Below are 21,185 nucleotides of genomic sequence, written 5' to 3'. Positions count from 1 at the left end.
TTTTTTTTTTTTTTTTTTTTTTTTTTTTAAAGATTTATTTATTTATTATGTATACAGTGTTCTGTCTGCACATATCCCTGCAGGCCAGAAGAGGGCACCAGATTTCACTACAGATGGTTGTGAGCCACCATGTGGTTGCTGGGAATTGAACTCAGGACCTTTGGAAGAGCAGTCAGTGCTCTTAACCTCTGAGCCATCTCTCCAGCCCCTTGATTACTTTCTTAAGATCAACAATTATATGGATAAATATATTTGTCCTCTGATAAATGATACCAAAATAAGATTAATGAGGTAGTAGAGAATTCATTTGATAGAATCAGAGAAGACAGGGGAGCCTTCTCTGAGGACACACAATTGAACTATGATAGGAAACAACAGCTAGCCTGTTCCCTCGAGATTTATGTATTCTATTATACGTAAACTTCACACTTAAATAGTACACTAAAGACTAAGAGAGCTCAGTTGATAAAGTACTTGCCAGGCAAGCATGAAGACCTGAGTTCAATTCCCAGCAACCCTATAAAAAAAAAGCCATACATGGCAGAAAACACTTATAGTCCTTTTGCTGAGGAGGCAGAGAAACACAAAAAGGTCCCTAGGCCTAGTTGGCTCTGTAGCCAAATCAGTGTGCCCCAGGTCCCAGTGAAAGACCCTGCTTCAATAACAAGGATAGTGATAATAGCGCCCGAGGAACAATACTCAGTTTGTCTCTGGCCTTCACATGCATGTGTACAAATAGGCATCTCTCACACACACTAACAGGTACACACACACAGATAGGAAAAATGTACACTAGTATTTCACTGGAATGAATGGTATGCATTTTAAAGTGGTTGGGAGCGGGGGTGGTGCACTAAAGTACCCAGTCAGTTTACTCTTGAAACACACCCAAAATATAAATTGGATTAGAGACTACGTCTATTTTATCTATCTATAAAAGGGTTGACATGTGAGATAGCAGAGGAAACAATGCTATTAGCATCAAGTGATGGGCATATACATGATCTCTATACATTTCTTGTTTCCTGTATGCTTGCAAATGCTCATTTGTTCCAACATAGAAGCAATTTCATGAATTTTTATAGTTTTACATAACAAAGTCGTAAATCAAGGCAAGTTTAAAATACATTGCTGGGTACTTCAGAGACATAGGTGCAGCAAGATGGGAGAAGGTTTTCTTCTGGCCTCAGATGCTGTCTGGTGATAGTCATAGTTTTTGAGGTGCTGGAAGTTAGTGGTCTGATAGTTAATAGATTTCAAAAGATTTTTATCTGATAGTCAAAGGATGCCAGAAGTGGACAAGGAAGGCTAACTCAAACCCCAGATAAGGTACATGTGACATATAATAGGATTTAGTTACCTAAAATTAAAATAATCAAAAATATAGTTTGGCCTAAAAGTGAAGATAACAGCTGATGGAAACATGTTTTTTAAATAACCAAAATAACATTTTTAAAAAACTAAATTGACTATATGTTCCCCCATATTTACAGTTATTTTTGCTCTATTAATTATCTTACTTATAGTCAAATGGTTATAAATGAGACTCTGGGAAGAATCACTAAAATATTGTCCTCTATTTTTAATTAGCAAAACAAAAACTCTAAACACTATTTAATTAATTCCTAAATCTTGGCTAATTGTACTATAGAACAATGTAGATATCAATTTAATAAAAAAACAATTCTTAAGGTATAAAATATGAATGTTGTTTTAGAAATTGCTATCTTTTGTATAATTTTAATAAAAAGAGTTAACCCAAATATTTGTGTATCTATATCTAGAGTAAATGGATTTAAAGTTTAATTTAAAAACTAGATTCTTTTATCTAGATTATACTGAAATATATATATTGAATATCCAGATTATGTTGATATATATATATATATATATATATATATATATATATATATATATTGAAAACTTGAATCTTTTAAACATGAGAGCTAATTTTGAATAAGGTAGGGGTTTAGAATAAGCAGTCATAGCAAAGAACATGATGAATTAAAGGATATGCATCTCTTCATTTGTTACTTCATTAAAACAAGTTTGGTATTATTTTATCACTTAGAAATATTTAACTGAGATATTAACTATCATGAACAATATTTTAAAATGTACTTATAAAAATATAAAAAATGACAGAAATGTTCAGTTGCTCGGGATATGTGAATATCAGTGGCACTGAAGATGAATATCATCCACTGTTGTTGAAGTCCACGTGAACATGCTCTCAAATGATATGACAGTTTATTATCTTAAGTTTCATAGTCCAGGTGTGAAAAAGTCCTAATCTTTTTATCAAAATGGAGTTTTTGATGTGATGCCATGTTTCTTTATCCTTTGAGGAAGACTGTGTTGTCCCAGGCCATAATCACTCAAATTTCATTCTAGAATGAACTATCTCTTATTCTGAGAGAGAGAAAGAGAGAGAGAGAGAGAGAGAGAGAGAGAGAGAGAGAGAGAGAGAGAGAGAGAGAGAATGCTCATTTGATGGAGGAAAAAGTAAAAGAATATTCTCCAAATAAAGAGGAGAGTACAGTATGTTCAAAATATAAATGCCATTGTTCTTTTTGTATTTTAAAATAATGTCTATGTAATGGCAGGCCACTTCTGAAAATAACCTGTTTCTCTACATTGTACTTTTTAGTCTGTATTTGCTATAATTGTAGATCATTGTTCAGCGCTTTTCTATTTGGAAGCTACTTTAGTTGATAGTGCCTTAGATTCAATGTTTTTTTTGTTTTGTTTTTGTTTCGGTTTTATACTTGATGTTTGGGAAGTACTTGACAATTTTCAGTGTACTTTCATATCTACTCTTTTACCTGGTAATCACAGCTGCTGCCAGAGGGTATAGGATAATAAAGACTACCATTATTTATCCCCATTTCAAAAAATAAAAACTGTGGCTTAGAAGAACAGGGCTAAGTGATATTCCCCAAACCACAAAATACATGTAAGTGACATTCCTGGAACTTTGTGTCTTCTCAGTAAGGACTGGTGACTTCAGTCCCCTCCCCAATGTTCAGTTTCCCTCCCTTGTAAGTGCATTTTAGTTTCAATTGGAAGAAATACCATTATATCCATTAAGCAGATTGCAGGCATCCCTTGTGAAGGAGCTGTGAATACCTAACAAATTGTTCAGCACACAGAGAGAACTGTGCTCTTCATAGAAGGGAGTGGTAGGAACTATATTTACAAGAAAATCTGGAATGTTTCCAGCAAAGAGACGTGTTTCTTTATCTTCCCATCATTCACTCCATTCTTAGTGTTTTCTCATCAAGAAAAATACAACCCTTTAAACCACTTACTTGGAAAGAACTCTTTGTCTTTTGTAAGCTAATAAGAAGAAAATAGATTGACTTTAATTTATAATCTAGAATGAGAATTCTGTATTTGAAAATGTATCTTCTCTCTTTTAAAAAATATTTATTATTTATATCTTTAAGAATTCCAAACATATATACAATGTATTTTTTATCATCACTTACTCATTGCTCCATTTTCTTCCAGATTCCTCCTCTCTCTTCCTCTCCCAACTTCAGGTCATCTTCTGAGTTTTTGCTGTTGGTTTACTTTATAACTCACTGACTATAGTGTTCCCTGTGTTTACATGGGTAACCGTCTAGGGGTACACCCCTGCAGAAAACTGGCCCCCCCTTCCATCAGCTGCCATCAGTTGCCAACAGCTCCTCAGCTAGAGGTAGGCTGTAAGGACTCTGTCGTATATCTATGCTGGAATGTTGACTGGCTTTATCTTGTGTGGGCCTTATACAGGCATCCACAGCGCATGTGAGTTCATAGGCATGCTGGTCTTGTTATGTCCAGAGACACGATCTCACAGCATTCCACTCCATCCTTTAATTGTTAGAATCTGTCCATGTTTCTCCTCTGCAACGTTCTCTGCACCTTGGGCAGGCGGAGTTATACAGATGTTCCTTTTAGATTTAAGCAATGTACAGCTTTCTCTGACCAGTTGTAGGTCTTTGTATTAACCTTAATTTACTGCAAAAAGAAGCTTCCCCAATGAAGGGTGTGAGCTGTACTAATCTGTGGGTCTAAGGACAAGTGTCTTGAGGGCAGGTTGGTGCTATGTCCAGTTAACAAAGTAACAGTTGTAGGTTCTTCTTAGGGCCTAGGGTGTCCCCAGCCACAAGTTCTTGGCCTGGTTTATAGTGGCAGATGTAATACAGAGACTTTTGGCATTTGGAGGAACCCACACAGCTTTCTTGTCTGGGCCTCATGAAGGATGTCATCAGCAGCACTAGGCTTTGCAGGCCTGCTCTCAGTGTATAAATGAAGGATCTTGTTCATGTTTGGAGGAACCCACACAGCTTTCTTCTCTGGGCCTCATGAAGGATGTCATCAGCAGCACCAGGCTTTGCAGGCCTGTTCCCTGCTACTGTTCGGGTTGGTTCCAGAGGGTGTTAAACACTTTGGATAAAAAGAGGGCCCTTTAATGCCAATACAGCTGTGCTGGATGGAGTCAGCATCAGGGAAAAGCGTACAGTTCGTCCTTTATGTGAGCTCACCCTTCCTGTCCTTGGACTGTGTTTACTCAGGTCTTTTCACCACCGTTCAGCCATTTGTCAGGAAAGTTTTGCAGTAGATTTCTTTCCAAATGAAATAGAATTACATTTTTGAACCCAAATAAATTGCTTCATAACCTTGTTTATTTAACATGTATGTTGTGCCAGAAATATACACATAGTCTTAAAAACATAGACAAATTCTCCTTTATCATTTACACATACAATTTCAATACCAGTGTGAGGAAATTATATTTGTTCTATATTAATAAAATGAAACAGATGTGCATTTTTACAAAGAGAACTATGTACAGCCTATGGTCAAATTTGTTCCCTAAGTTTTCGCTACAGGAGACAGGATCTAAGATTTGTAATGCATTCCTCTGTCTAATTCCTAATTGATGCTACTTATGCTGTCATATGATATTATTCAATTTCCTTCTGGTCTGAAACAAAGGAAGATCTAAGGGAACAGTTCTGTAGGCCAGTTCAAACTGCTTGGCTCCACAGGAGGCTGATGTGTGTTGAAATTTGGGAAGGGTAAAGTTGGCAGCTTGTGCTTTGCCTTTGTTGACAGACATGTGAACACATCTGTAAGTGGGCAAGCCACAGGGGCTCGCAGACAAGGTTTCTAAATTCCAGTTTCTTCTATCACTTGCTTATACTCTTAGGAGAAAATAAAATTAAACAACAGACTTTTGTCTGGGCATTTAATAACGATCCATGAGTTCATTAGACTGTCTAGAGAATGATAACCTCATTTGCTTTTGTTCAATGTTTATTTGAGGAAACTCTTGTGAGTAGATGTCTATGCTCTAGTCCCACACACTATGATATCCAGATTCCGTGTGTGTGTGTGTGTGTGTGTGTGTGTGTGTGTGTGTGTGTGTGTGTCTATCTTTCTGACTACTGTGCATATGTATATATATATTTAGATACACATAGTCCTGAGCATAGAAGATGAAATTCTTCATGGTTTCCTCTTAAAACACTGCTAACAAAAACAGTCCCATCAAGAACATATCTTCAGAGCATGACTGGAAAGGGGTTGGAAATAAAAGCAGCCGCATTACAGCTTCCGGATGCTTTCCATGCCTTGTTAGCTTAGCATTATATAAATGTGTGTGTGTGTGTGTGTGGGGGGGGTGTTGTAGTGAGAACAGTGCCATTTTTGCATTCAGGTTACTAGAATTTGCTTCCCGGTTTTGCTACTATGTGATTGTCTGTTTGTTACTTATACTCTCTGGTTCTTCATGTCCTCATCTATATAATATTTTAATATGTAATATAATAATATAGTAATAGGTCTACAGTGCATATGGTGGTGTGAGGAGTACAGAGCAGATTAAAAAGTAACTCAGGGTTGAATTTACAGGCAAACTATTTTTTTTATTTGATCTTTCATTATGCTTCTAAACAGGGTTGGAGTTAACCACTGCCTCTAGGCTATATGAGTATAGCTCCCTGCAGGGAACTAGAACTATATATGGTATATATATATGGTGTATATATATATATGGTATATATATATTATATGGAGAGAGAAGTTTAAATAACTTGTCATTGTACATTCTCTGTTGTTTTAAACATGCTATGGTAACTGTTACATTACTTTTCAGAAGTGAGCCTTCTTTCTTTCTTTATGGACTCACTTGTTATTCCACCATGGCCTGGAATTGGAAGTCCCCTTAACTCCACTTCCTAGTTGCTGAGGTTACAAGCATGTGCTGCCTGGCCCAGGGAGAACCATTTTTACACCTTTCTGTAAATATCTGATATGTTTTAAAGAATTAAATTAATCATGTTATTTGCTGCTACCATATACTGAAATATACTTGAAAAATTGGACTATAGATTGTTAATGGAGACTTGTCCACACCCTTTAAAGTATTAGGTAACATTAACATGCGCAACACACACACACACACACACACACACACACACACACACACACACACACAACCCAACTGAAATAAATTATGAGAAAATATGAAGAGAGTTCATGGAGACATAGGTGAGGTAAAGGGACTACTATATAAATAATTGTGCTTCATATTGAGGCAAAGACTTTTCATGGATGCCACAATAATGCAGCCATGTGAATATATACCCAAATAAACTGATATGTGAGCATGCAAAAACAAAATAGAGAAGGGTCACAAAGTCACCTGGTTGGTTGAAAATTACTCAGGTTTTATAGAGGTTATCTGCTTATTTTGAGAAAGAAGTGAGTTTAAAATTCTTCAGGTTCAGAGGATCACTTTCAAATAAGAAAAAAAGGAAATAAAATTTAGTGCTGAAAATCTATTAGAATCTGCTTATGAAAAGAGTTTTATTCAATTCACAATTTTGTCTTCGAATAGTCATCAGAGTTTTGCTTTGTGTTTTAGTTTCATGAGCTAATATAGTTCTTAAATATCTCTAATTGTATTAAGTAAATATAGCCTACAAAGCGACAAAAAAAAAAAAAAGAAAAACAATCCTCCCTGATATCTGAAACCTACATGTTGTGTCCTATATTAAGAAAAATGTCGTTTTGATGACTCTTTCCAACCTGTGGAAAAATTAAGTGAAGCCATTTAAAGTGTATGGCAGTTTAAGTAAGTACATGAAACAGAAAAACTAACAATAATATAAATGTTAAGTAGAAGGAACAAAATACTAAATCTTTTAAATAGACCCTGGGAAAGAACACTTGACTAACTTCGACCAGCGCAAAACAAGTTCCTGTTCAAAATGGTGGAAATTGCATCAGCAATTTCTAAAAGCTTATGAAGAATAGGAGCACTGATTTATATATGACAAAACTATTATTATATATGACAAAACTGTTATATATGACAAAACTAGAAAACAGCTGTGACTCTCAAGTTACAAAACACTGAAGAAGTCATGTAGAACTCAGAACAGAAAAGGCGAGACCCATGTGCCTGTCAAGGGAATGGCAATGGAAAGCAAGCATCATTCGCTCTGCAGAATTCCAGCCAGACTTTTGATTGCACTCATTAGTACCGTTACTGAAGAAGGGGGAGGTGGGAAGGGGTGAATTGAAAGTATGTTGAACAAAGACATCCCATTACTTTCATATTTCCATCCATTGCAGTGCCCACAGCCTGTGGGAGACATAAAGTAGATGCTCTGGAAAAACTGCCTTGGTGAGGCCCTGGTACGAGACACCAGGGAGAGCACACAACCTCTGGAATGGAGTGGGGACCAAGTAGAGAGATTGAGTGAAAAGTGATGAACTCTTCTCAAAGAAAAACTTCTGCCATGCCTATGAATCAGAACCTGTCCACCCAATAAAAGCCAGATGACCACAAGACTTGCCCACTTTAATTACTTAATCCTCAGTGTAAACATCACTTGAACTAATTACTGTTGAACTGTATGTTGGTAGATACCAAACCCTAAAATCTACAGCTTAACAAGGTTAAAGTTGTTTCACTTACATGAAACTCAACATGGTGGGCAGTTTTCCTCTGTCTCAGAGCAGACCATCTGGAGTATGTGGCTCCTGCAATCCTCTGGGCAGGGGTGGGGGTGGGGCAATGAGAGCCTGGGAATCTCACTGCTAAGTCCAATGACTTTCCCAGCCCATAGTTCATGAAAAGGTGTCAGACATCTCAGTGGAACATGGTGGCCCCTAACTCATCTGCAACTTGAAGATTTATGCCCTGAGTCTTCTTACATCACCTGTCTGTTTATGTTTTTGCTTTGTTTAATTAAAATTCTTTTCAAATTCAAATGCTAATGCTCGTTACCAGTATATATACCATTTTGCATTTTGCATTTTCTTTTTTCCCAAAAGTAATTGTTGAGAACTCTTTCCTTCGTAATGACAACATTTGAGAGTGTCGAATGTGTTCCATAGAAACGTAACTGCAAACTCATCTTTTTCTTACCATCACCTGGTGGTTAATTTCTGGTGTTCACTGAAGCAATTTTTGTAAATTAATGCAAATATGAAATGCTCTATCGAAAATTTCATAGCGTGTCAATTGAACGCAATTATCTAGGAAGCCTTTTCAAGGAGTCCGCTTTGCAAATGCATCTCATATACTTTGTGAAAGGAAATAATTCCCCTGATTTAAAAGATGTATTGAAAATATTTGTTCTTATTTGGTTATAAATTTATAGTTTAATCTGCTGGTGGTGTGTCTTGTTTTCAGTATTTTGGTTCTGAGAATATTAATTTTTGATTGAGTCCCCTTATGCTTTGTTTTGTTGTTTTCCTAGAGTACCCGAGTGGCCTTAGACCATCTGGAGTCTGTGCCTGAGAAACTGAGCCTGCTAGAGGATTTCAAAGACTTCAGAGTGAGGAAGAGTTGCCTTGTCTCTTTCATTACTTTTGTCTGAGTTAGAACACTTGACATCTTCCTGATGTGCAAGGAAGCTTGTAGGAAGGGAGGAATTTCTGAAGAACACTGGGGACTTTTAACAATGCCATCTGAGCAGAATTCACTGACATCTGGGAAGTCAGGACTGAAAATAACCAAGCTTTTATATTAATATAGCATAGGAAAATGGAAACTTTTGTCTTACTATTAGAAATTTACCTTTTCCTTCTAAAGCTGTAATAATAATTTAGAAAACCTAAGAATTAAAGGGGGTGAGACGTACCAGTGACAACAGGAAGATGAGATACTTTCTATTTTAGAAACATCGTATTTCATAGTTATTCTTCTCTCGTGGCATGTGAAATCAAGTTCGTCATAGTTTAGGGTTTATTTTTTCATACATCCCTTTAGGGGATGCAAATGTAAAGTATAGCCTTAGCAACTTATAGCTTATTACAGTATCAACACACTAGTTATAAATAAGAAATTAAAACTTAAAGTGATATGGGGTTTATGTTGTGAACATGTAGCCTCATGTTTCAAATTAGCCTTAAAAATTACTAAAAATATGACTTACATAATACTTAGGCTCTCTTTAAATATAGCATATTATTTGATGATACATTTGAGTAGGAAATGTCAGCAAGCCATAGCATGGTTGTGTTGCAATCAATGATATCATGCAGATCTCAAAATATAATGAGTATTTTTGATGATTCCACAACTGAACTGTTTTTAGTGTTATCCAAGAGTCAGTTGACACATCTCGAAACTAGACAGTTACAGATAAAGCAAGTGTTCCTTGTATCTTTTACTAAAGTGTTAATTCTTTCTCACGATGTGAATGTGTATTTACAGTTTAAATCCCCATCGGATGGTTAGGACATCAGCATACAGAACTATATAGTTTCCCTTCACCCTCATACAACCCTGTGTGGAGAATGTCTTACCAACACAGTTACCATTATTATTATTATTATTATTATTATTATTATTACTTCCTCTTCTCTCTGTACTGGTGTCACCTGGATAAATGAAGGATGGGTGAGAAACAGATGCCCACTATAGATCAGGATAAGCCTGTGACACGAGACTTGCAGTCACAGCTCACTTGTCCCCCAGTGCTCTTAGTGAACAGAATGCTCATGAGTGCACTCCAGAAGCCATGCTGTCTTATCAGAGGGTCTATTATTGTTACTCAGAGTCTTCTGATTGTCTGTAAGTCTGGCTTGCATATGCATAGACTACAATATGAGGATATGTTTATATTGAAGTTTTCTGGGAGAACGTTTTTTTTTCAAGTTCAGAGTTGTATTTTCCAATTCATTAAAAGTGAGCCCTGTATTCTGAAAAGGGACATACTTGCTAGCTTTTTTTGTTATCACATGTAGCAAGTATTTTTTTATAATTTTTATTGCACTGTGTAGCAAACAGTAGTTAAATCCACTACATTTTTTTATATTCAGAGATATTTTTCCTACTTTATATTTGAGGAAATTGAAGTTATGTAAATTAACTGGGAGTGAGATCTAATTTGTCTCTTATTTTCACTGTTGCCTCCATCCTGAAACACATTCCATATGTTTATGTGTACTCCAAAGCCATCTAGACAATTAAAAATAGCTCATTTAAATCACTCTCATGGAATAATTAAATACAGCCTTAAGTGAAAATATAGTAAGCCTTCATATTATTAAGTATGGATTATATTTACACATGTACACACAGATACATATATCAGGTGCCTAAACTGTCTATAAATCACAGTATGATTTAAACAAGAATTCAAAGACCTAAATGGTTATCTAAGTTCAAGTTCATGTCCCAGATGGTTTAATGTCTCAGGGAATACTTTCTTAATATAAATTGAAGGACATAAATACTGTCTTCTGTGTGGGTTCTACTCATGGTACCACCACTAATATCTATGCAAAAATGTACTTTACAAATGTATTTTCTGATAGTCCCATAGTTATGACTACATAGAAATTCTATCCTATTTTGATACGCTTGACTTTATTCTTTCTTGAGTATGGCTCTACCTCCCTTCTTGTCTCCTTCATCTTCTTTTAACCCCATTTTTGAAGAAAAAAAAAGCTTCAGCTCTGTCATTTGTATTTAAACATTACTTATTTGATAAGGTGAGAAGGGTATGGTACTGAGTTCCAACCCAAATCTGCCACAAATTACCTATCTCTGGCCGAAGTATTTATAATTTTCTAGGCAGCTTTCTTTTCTTTCCTTTGCTTTCCTCGTGAAAATGAAAAGGCTGGAACTGGAATTCCAATTCCCCTTCCTCACTTGAACCACTAATAAAACAAAGATTCTCTGGGAGTGTTTCAGACTCTCTACCATAGATGATTGTACACACCAAAATCATTTACCTCATTTTCTTCTAAATTGTCCCCAAATATTGCATGTCTTAATAATTGACTAGCATAGCTAATTGGCGTGTTCCTTCTTTCTACTGAAAATGAAGAGAAGGAAAAAAATAGAAGCAAGGTCCTGAACATGTTGCTTTCTTAATTTATTTGCTCTCTGATTTTGTATGATTGTGAAGAATAATGAAACACTAAATTAAAAATGTATGTGATCCATTGGCACCCAGCCCCTTCTCCAGCTGTGGAGCAATTGGTAGTTGTTAGCAGCTGGAAAGGGAGGTTCAGTTGTCTCAGAGAGTATATCACACCCATCTTACCCTGTGGCCAAGTATAGCGTGGCCATTTTCTTCTTTTCCCTTGGTCGCCTATTTTTCTCGTATGTATCTCTCTAAATGCTGACTACAGTTACTTTTCCATATGTCACTACTTCCTTACTCTAATTTCTAGCACTGATTTTTCTTTCATTCACCAATTTTGAACCCTTTCTTGCTTTTCCAGGATTCCTCCAGTTTATCTGAGAAAACTGATGGCAGATACTCTAAATACAGAATTCACAGAGATTCTCTTCAACAGCGCCGAGATGACACCAAATACAGAATCAAGAGCTTTAAAGTAATGTTCTTTATGGACAGTTTTTGAAATCTTGGGTCATTAATCATCTTTAAGTCTATAACCTTGTAAGCAGCTGTGCCAGTGTGTCAGGGTACTTGGGAAAGAAAGGATTGCACTTGATTCCATTGTTACTATAGCATGTTGTCTGTCTATGGAAATTGATGCCACTGATGAAATCCTGAGCCAGGGAAACCCTGGTCACTTGCTTGGTCAAAGATACTGTAAATGATTGCCCTCCTCCATGTGTAACACAAGCTGCTCTCAGCATTTAAGTCCACTTGAGGTCCAGCATCCTGTGCTATTTAACCTGTAGCCTTGGTATTTATAGTTATTCTCCTAGGTAGGCAAATTCTAGGCTAGGATTTCTGATATGTAAATGTGTAACCAGCACATAGATGCATGAGATCATGTTATCATATTGACAAAAGAAGTACCGTTCTCTAATCCTGCCCCAATATCCATTGAGGGCAGACAGATGAACCCACTTGGCCCTTGTCTTAGTTAGGGTTTCTATTGCTATGAAGAGACACCATGACAACTCTTAGAAAGAAAGCATTGAATTGTGGTGGCTTGCCTACAGTTTAGAGGTTCAGTCCATTCTCATCATGGAGAGACATAGTGCTGGCATGCAGACAGATATGATGCTGGAGAGGTTGCTGCTACATCTTGATCTTCAGGCAACAGGAGGTAGCCTGTCTCACTGGGTGTAGCTTAAGCATAGGAGACCTCAAAGCCAACCCCCCACAGTAACACATTTCCTCCAACAAGGCCACAGCTACTCCAACAAAGCCATGTCTCCTAGTAGTGCCATTCACTTTGGGGGCCATTTTCTTTCAAAACACCACAGCCCTGAAGGATCTTAGTTTAAAACCAAGTATCTTGACTTAAACATCATGACATTCTGGTCAGGTAATTTTTGTTGCAGAGGCTATATTATGCAGTATAGGATGGCTGGCAACATCCCTAACATCTCCTCAGCTTAGCATCCCCCTTGGTGCCAGTAGCACAGCTACCCAAATTGTGACATCCAAAAAGATCTCCAGGCATTGCCAGATAGTCCCTGCAGGGCAAAATTACCACCCTCAACACAAAAACACACATATGAAGAATGTTGCCCCACAGAGAATCCATCTATGTTCAGATGTGTACTTACAATTACAAAAAAAAGCAAAAACAAAAAAGTGTCCATTTTACACACATACTAATGAATATTTGTTATACAGTATGTATTCACTTACTGCAGCCAAGTATAATTATTTCTAAGGAGCCTCCTCCCTCCTAATTTGATAGAGTACACAGTGGGTAGAGAGATAGTACTAATTTCTGTAAACCCTTTTAACATAGTTATACTGCATTATCGATACCTTCAAAGTGAGGAGAATTTCTTATGATTCTATTCCTTTTTACCAGTTTTTAAAGTTAGGATTATTAGCTACAATAGTAACCTTTTGTCTTGTATGACAATTTTTAAATCTTCTTCCAACATTCCTGTATAGTCCCATACATTCTGAATTATTCATTTCTCCTTCAATAGAATTTAATGTGTAGACAATAGGAGCTAGTGATAACTACTGATTATTGAGAGGATTAGAACAGACTTTTACAGGTATTGCATGTTTTATGTGAAGTTATGCCTACTCCTTACAGCAGCTGTCAGATTGAGATTATTTGTCTCCCTGTATTACTGAGGAAAGTAAAGTTATAGAGTGTTTAAACAGTTGAGTCAGTATTTAAACCTAAGTCTACCTAAGTGCAATATTCTATGTTCTTGACCACTATGCTATGACTGACTATGTTTGGACTTTGAATGGCTCACAGTCACAAAATATAGGACTGTATTTTTAATGTGTTATAAATGTTTTCTCCAAAAACTACATGACTACATTATTACCAGTTTAACAGAGGTCTGGATGCATATTAAACATTTAAAACATTATTTCCCAATACCACGTGATTTGCTGTCAGGTGAATCTGTGCCGTCTAGTGGTGTCAAACTGCTATAAATCAGTGCAATTTTCATAATAGCATATGGCAAAGGCATGAATGTTTAACATGTGCAGCAAGTAACTGCAAAATTTTATGTAAAATTGGATTTAGAGCTGAAGACGAATCAGACCTGTTTGTGAGGTGGGTAAAAACTTGGAAATATGAAAAAATAAGCTTGAGAATTTTTAAATAGATGGTATAAGTGTAGCAGAGCCCCACAGATTCTATTATACAATGGCCATGCTCCTGAATTAATACTCAGTAAACATTTTCACGTATTTAGCCATTCTTGTGATGAATATATAGATCATCACCAAATTCAGCAGATGCCTACCTTAAATAATGCAGCAGTCTGACATTTTGTCAGACTATCTTGCCAGTTATGGACACCAATAGTCATTTTTGCAAATAAATTATTTAAAGAGACTGAGAGAAGAGGCCTGTGCTAGTTAAATTTTTGTCAACTTGACACAAGTTAGAATCACTTAAGAAGAGGGAAACTTAATTGAGAAAATGCCCATTCTGCCTAGTTTTATGTCAACTTGACACAAGCTAGGGTCATCACAGAGGAAGGAGCCTCAATTGAGAAAATATCTCCATATGATTGGGCTGTTGGCAAGCCTATAGGGCATTTTCTTAATTAGTGATTGACGGGGTAGGGCCCAGCCCATTGTGGGTGGGGCCATCCCTGAACTAGTGGTCCTGGATTCTTTAAGAAAGCTGCTGAGCAAGCCATGAAGAGCAAGCCAATAGGCAGGAATCTTTTGTGGCCTCTGCATCAGCTCCTGCCACCAGGTTCCTGCTCTCTTTGAGTTCCTGTCCTGATGTCTTCATTGGTGAAGCGTGAGATGGAAGCATAAGCCAAATAAACCCTGTCCTCCCCAACTTGCTTTGGTCATGGTGTTTCATCACAGCAATTGTAACCCTAACAAAGACAATGCCTGTGGTGCATTTTCTTAATTAGTGATTGGTGTGAGAAGGCCCAGCCCACTATGGGTGGTGCTACCCCTGGCCTGGTAGTCCTGGGGCATATAAGAAGGCAGGCTGAGCAAGCAAGCAAGCAGCACTCCTCCATGGCTTCCACATCAACTCCTGTGTCCAGGTTCCTTTCTTGCATGAGTTCCTCCCCAAACTTCCATCAGTGACTTTTACCAGGAGGTGTAAGAAAAAAATAAACCCTTTCCTTCCCAAGTTGATTAAATCTAAGACAAAGCCAGTTCTGAAGCGTTATTGGAATACAACCACACTCAGTGGTTATGTATTATCTGGGCTTGCTTTTGTGCTTCACTGTAGGCTTTGGCTGTAGAGTGGAAACTATAGGGCCTGTAAATCCTAAAATATTTACCACAGACCTTCTATGAAAAAAAAAAATCTGCCAGTTCCTAACTAGAAAAAGGAAAACTTGACACTCTAGTCTCTCTTCCCTTACACACTATAAAATGGTTTTTTTGTCAATCAAATATTTCTCAAGGTTTTTGGAAAATCATTCTTCTGTGTATGCTGCGTATTGTCTATGTGCCTAGAATATTTTTAGACATATATGACTCAAATTAGTGAGCCTTTGGGGAGCTTCTGTTCTAATTAAGCTTATTTACATTTGTTACTTTTCTGAATTCAGTATTCAATGAACATTAATTTAGATTTTACTTATATATATATATAATATATGTATATATATATATATATATATATATATATATCACGATAGTAGGGCCTCAAGAGATTGGCACATCAAGGGAAGAACCAACCCTTATCAATTTAAATCCTTCATATAAACATATATAAATATAAATATAGAATCCTTCATACAAACATATGAACAGTGATGGTGCAGATGAAAAGTTATGGATGCAACAAAGGTGGTCCCAGTCAGCCTCACTGGGGATTTAGGACAAGGCTGTTGAATCTTTAGAGAAAGGCTTGTAATAACAAGGTGCAGAGAAGTGTTTTGTTCATGTCTTAATTTGGAAGAGGTTGTTTACTAGCATTTCATTTGTTGACTCCTGTATTGCTGTTGACAAATAACTGTTGGAAGGGTAGGACCATATTGGCATCTGGCTTCTCTCACATTATTGCTGTCATGTAGAAAGAAATGCAACATCTTACATGACCACACCACTGCAGGGAAAGAAGTGTGAGCAGGAAGCAGGCAAGTTGGATTCTCATTCCATCCAGGCCTAGAGCCCCTCTCCTGCTGTCTACCCTTGTGACACCAGCAGGACAAAAAGGATTCGGTTTCTCAAAACCTGTGGGGAATCTGAGCAGCCCAATGTGCACAATTGTAAGAGCATGGTGGAATATAAAAATATGATAATACACTAGTGTACTAAGCTGACCAAGCCAATTGAACAAAGCCTGATCTCAGTTTATATTTAGAATTCAACTCAAAGCCGAGTCCAACACATTCTCACTGACTCTCTGTAGACAACAGAAGCATTTCATGGCCTCTTTTCCTTCCAGCCTAATTGAGTTTCTGTAGGAAATGCAGTCTTCCTCACAGCCCCAGCTGTTTCAAATAGAACAGAATGTCCACAGTGAGCCAGTAACACAGCATCACTAATCTGAATTCACGGAGGAGCGTGGTTTCCCCCAAAAAACCTCGATTTGTTACCTCTATCCATACTAAATATATGGTTTTAATTAACATTGGAATTTTTTGGTAAAACCACAGAAGGCATACCTCCTTTCCATTCTTCTTCTTTCTGAAAAGAAAACCGTGATTTTTAACTTACGGTTGAAGAGTTGGTGTGCAGCTTCTATTTGAAGAAGCAGCTGGTTTACAGGATTAGAGGAGCGAGGTGAGGGAAGTGTTGATGATGGCTGTCTTTATGAAGGTAAGGCAGAAGTTGCCCAAGCCCTTGGCTGTGTTTGTTCAGTGTAACCATGTGTGTGATATCAGTCCCTGGCTTGCTCCTGGAAGTCACTTCTCACTCATTGAATCTCTCTGTAATTTGTTTGCGCCTTGCTCACAGCAATTAATGGCATTCAGCACTTTCTCAAGTCAGCTATTTCTGACTCAAATCTGCAACACTAGCTTCTAAAACCATGCTGTGCACAACTCCTCAGTGAAATTCAAGATTGTAGGCAATGCATGGCCATTTCATTTTTGATACTCTAAAATATATTACCAGTGTAGTATTCATACAGTTTCACAGACATTGGTTGGGAATAGTAGGAGCAACCTTGGAAGAGTGTAAGAGAGCATTAACCCTTTTATCCCTATTATGTCATTTATAGTTACCTTTTCCCATCTTTGATGAGAAACTAAATGTAAATTGCTATGCAAATACATTGCTATGCATCCCTCAACCCAACCAATTTGTCACACTTTGGAGGGGGCCTTACATAGAGTATAAAGTAAAAACTTAAGAACATATGGAAAACAATAGTATAAGTATAAGTATAAGTACATGTGGTAGTTTAAGAAATGCCCTTTGTTGTATGGCATGGCATTTTAGCACAGGCACTCTCTGCCTCACTTTTGACCCCAGAACAAAGACCAAGCATACATGATAAATTGATGATTGTATTCTAGGTTCAGTGTAGACATCTAGCAAAAGTCTAATTGCCATTTTTTCCAGTATTACTTGGGTGAAACATCCCAAACTTAGTTTGGAAATCAAATCATGTGGAAATATGAATCATTTTATTCCTTTAACATCATCTGGACTTACATGTTTCCATGTTTAACTTCTTGATTTCATTTTGTTTTTTTTTTAAGCTAAACAGAAGATTTTTTTTGAAAAGTCCAAATTGAACTAGGATTTTTTTATTACTCTGAAAACAGTTATTGATCAGAAGTGATAACTCAACTAAATATATTAACTTTTTATCCCACTATAGCGTTATGCTACATACCCTAGTTCCTTTGGTGTAGAATATAAAATTTTATACAACTAGGTGTCAATAATGAAATAATTATGTTTGCTAATACTGATAGAAAATTTCCTGAAGAGCCATCAAATGGTCTTATCTAGCATAGTCTTGCACTGTCTTTTCTTGTTTTTTTTTTTAATTAGTTCTTTGAGAATTGCACACAATGTACTTTGATCATATCCAGCCTCCCACCCCAATCCTCCCAGATCGACCCACCCTTCCCTACCCACCCAATTTGGTGTCCTCTCTCCTTTTTATTTTTAAACTCATTAATCCCAGTTTGTAAAACAGTATTTTCATGAGTCTGTAACTCTAGTGATGAATGTTGCGTGAGGTTTATAGCATTGTTGAATCAGTTTAGATTTCCTATAGAAAAGATGGTCTGCATAGCTGGTAGTTCTGTTCACATTGGTTCAGATGATAAAGTATTAGTGGGGAGAGGACTTAGAGGTGATCTGGTACAATGCCTTAAGGAAAGCTGCTCCGGATGGCTGATACTTGTAATTCCTGCACTCACAAGGCCGTGGCAGTAGAATTGTAAGTTAAAAGCAGCTTAGGCTCTGTAGACTTTCTCAACAAAGAAAAAGAGGAGAAAAGAACGGAAAAAGAACCTGCAGCTGTAAGAATAGCAACCTCCTAAGTGCCAACATCCACAGTGAGCAAATTTTAGTTTCAGTGTATCATCATATATTGCTATTATCCTCTTCCTACAGGTAACCGTGGGATAAATGGTGGAGGATTGTGAGTGGATGGGGCTGCTGGTGAAAATTAAAGCCCCACCCTGGTGATTAAACTCAGAACTAGCAGAGGTACAAATTGAGATATGAAGCGCAGACTTTAGGGGAATGTCCAGTTTGAACTTCCCGAAAGAATGAAGTTTCCTGAGGAAGAAGTTAACTTCTCTGGAACACTGATGGAATACCAGCTGTTCATAGTGGAGTGGACATAGAGAGAGTGTGCAGTATTTGATGAAAGAAGTTTAGGAAAACATTCCTGCCACACATCCAGAAGTACATGCATTTATTTTCCTTTTCTCCAAGGGAAGAGATTGATTAAAAAAAAACTTTAAAATTAAATGTATCACTTATAAACTTTGAACTGAGAGTGTTCCTCAGAGGGAAGTATTTGGTGTGCATTGTTAAATATCAATCTAGATATCACTTTGGCAGAGGAGCTCAGGCAAGTTGGAACAGCTTTTAAGAAACCAATTACAATGTGAGTTATGAAAGAGAAGTGGAAGAAGCCCAGGGAAAATACTAGAAAATGCAAGTTCTTTCATCCATTGAATTTTTGCAGAGAGTTCTGGCTAACTGGGTTATTCAGACTTAAGACAGCAATAAAAACAGGGCCTTGTTTTAAGGATAAAAGAATTGTTAAAAAGCAGAAGCTGGGATTATTAACATTGCAAAGAATCTTCCTTTTTAATAAGTATTTTCTTCTTGGTACTAAAGTGCTTGATTACATAATAGATAGGGATTAAAAAAAAGCATTGAATTTTTGATGACCTTGTAAAATATATTTAAATTGAGATTCCACAGATTAAATAGAAATATAGGAGCACAGGAGCAATATAGGAAAATAAAGCACTCTTTTCATGCTCTAGTATGTTGATTATTCAAAGGGATTAGGAAATAATTTTCTTTCATAAATCAGTTTGACTAGTTAATTTTGCTGGTCCTGTTTCAAGATGATATGGAAAATTTGGACAATTTTTAAAGATTTTATTTTATTTCTTTAAATGTGTGTGTGTGTGTGTGTGTGTGTGTGTGTGTGTGTGTGTATGTGTATGTGTGTGTGTGTGTGTGTGTGTGTAAGTGCCTGTGGAGGTCAGAAGAGGGTGCCAACCCCCTGAATCTGAAGTTACAGGGGGTTGTGAGCCACCTGATGTAGGCACAGAGAATTAAATTTACATCCGAACTCTTACCAGCTGGGTCATCTCTTTAGGTCCCTCTGACAGCATTTTGAAGACATGAAATGTTAAAAGATGTAGCTAAACCTCCATTGTTCTCATATGTAAAGGAGTAAACTTCCACCCGAGCGTCAGAATGTAAGGAGCAATGACTACCAACAGAACTACAAACAACAGCAAGCTTCTAATTAGAAACATTATCATTTTTTCTCATAATAATGCTATTAGCAGAAGAATCAATGAAGACTAGAGTGCACCATTAACCGACAACAGCTAACGGACGCTTTCAGAGCAGGGCCCCAGCAGCAGCTAAAGTATACACTGAACATTTTCCAAAGTAGACTATATTCTGGGTGATAAAAATCATTGCAAAAATTTTAAGATGATTAAAATATAAAGATTATCCACAGTGGGGACATTAAATGTCATACTTGTAACTAACTCATGTTGAAAGAAGCAAACCAGACGAGGCTAAAAGTATTTAACTGTATTAAAATAAAAACAGCCTTTTGAATTTTGTGGTATCAACAACTTCAATGAAACTAAAAAATATACCATCCAGCAATTTCACTTCTAGGAAATTCAAGTATGAACAAGCCTTTTTGTAGCAATGCCTCTGTCCCATGACTTGCTTATAGTAGGAAAACAATCCTGACTTAACCTTAAGGGTGGATAATAGAGAGTGTAAATTAAACTATGATATATAAATATAAAGATGATGATGACACTGATGATTATGGTGATAGTGATGATGGAGAAAGTACTTTCACATACAGTAATTTTAGGAAAGGCACGAGGTTGGTGGAGATGTGTAATAGAGCCTATGCTCTATTACATATATCATACATAATTCATATGCAATGACTTGAATGAGAGGGAAGCAAGGATCCATTTATGTAAGTGTTTATAAGTGTGTGTGCATATACTTTTTATTTTGACCTTTATTTACATTTATATATAGTATATGTGGTCCAAAAAAAAAAAAAAAGTAAGAAACCTGAGTAAGGACCAGAAACGGCAGTGAATTCTTCAGGTAGTCCTGTTTCATGAGGCCTTTCTGCATGAAGAACTGTATTTGAGACATCTCCTTAGACCACCTCACTCACAGTTGTTTGATGTGGAATCTTTGGCAACATTCTTGATTCTTCTCTCCAGACATCAGTTGTCCTTAGCCAGTCTTTTTTTCCCCCCTGTGTGTTTTAGATGATGGTCCCACCTTATTGTCATCCTTCGCTTTACAAAATTTTTGTTGTCTTCCAATGATATTTAAGAAGTTTAATGTTGGAAGGGCAAGATGGCTCAATAGGCTGAGACCTTTGTGTTCAGGCCTAACAATATGAGTCCAATCCCCAGATTCCACAAAGATAGAAGATGAATACCAACTCCAGAGATTTATCTTCCAATCTCTATAAACACAGCATCAGAGGTTTGGACCTGTGTGTGCACATGCAAATTAATTTAAAAAATAAAATCCTCAAGTCATAAATGTAGCCTCTGTCCACTCGTAGACTTCACTGTAAAGACTTCCCCAGGTTCAGAATGCTGTAACCACAAG

At 36.9% G+C, this 21,185-nt stretch overlaps 1 protein-coding gene across 1 annotated transcript in view; it reads left to right on the top strand.

The window, feature by feature from the left end:
- The window catches only part of Cep128 (centrosomal protein 128), a 334,023-nt gene that overhangs the window by 301,041 nt on the left and 11,797 nt on the right, over window positions 1-21,185 (top strand). The window contains exons 21-22 of the mRNA XM_059279885.1: window positions 8,766-8,843; window positions 11,746-11,859. Coding sequence (XP_059135868.1) covers window positions 8,766-8,843; window positions 11,746-11,859 — 192 coding nt within the window. The remainder of the gene's footprint in view (window positions 1-8,765; window positions 8,844-11,745; window positions 11,860-21,185) is intronic.

Source organism: Peromyscus eremicus, chromosome 14, assembly GCF_949786415.1.
Source record: "Peromyscus eremicus chromosome 14, PerEre_H2_v1, whole genome shotgun sequence".
Lineage (NCBI taxonomy): Eukaryota > Metazoa > Chordata > Mammalia > Rodentia > Cricetidae > Peromyscus > Peromyscus eremicus.
The sequence above is the reverse complement of the archived record's forward strand: the minus strand, read 5'-3'. Positions and strand labels throughout refer to the sequence as shown.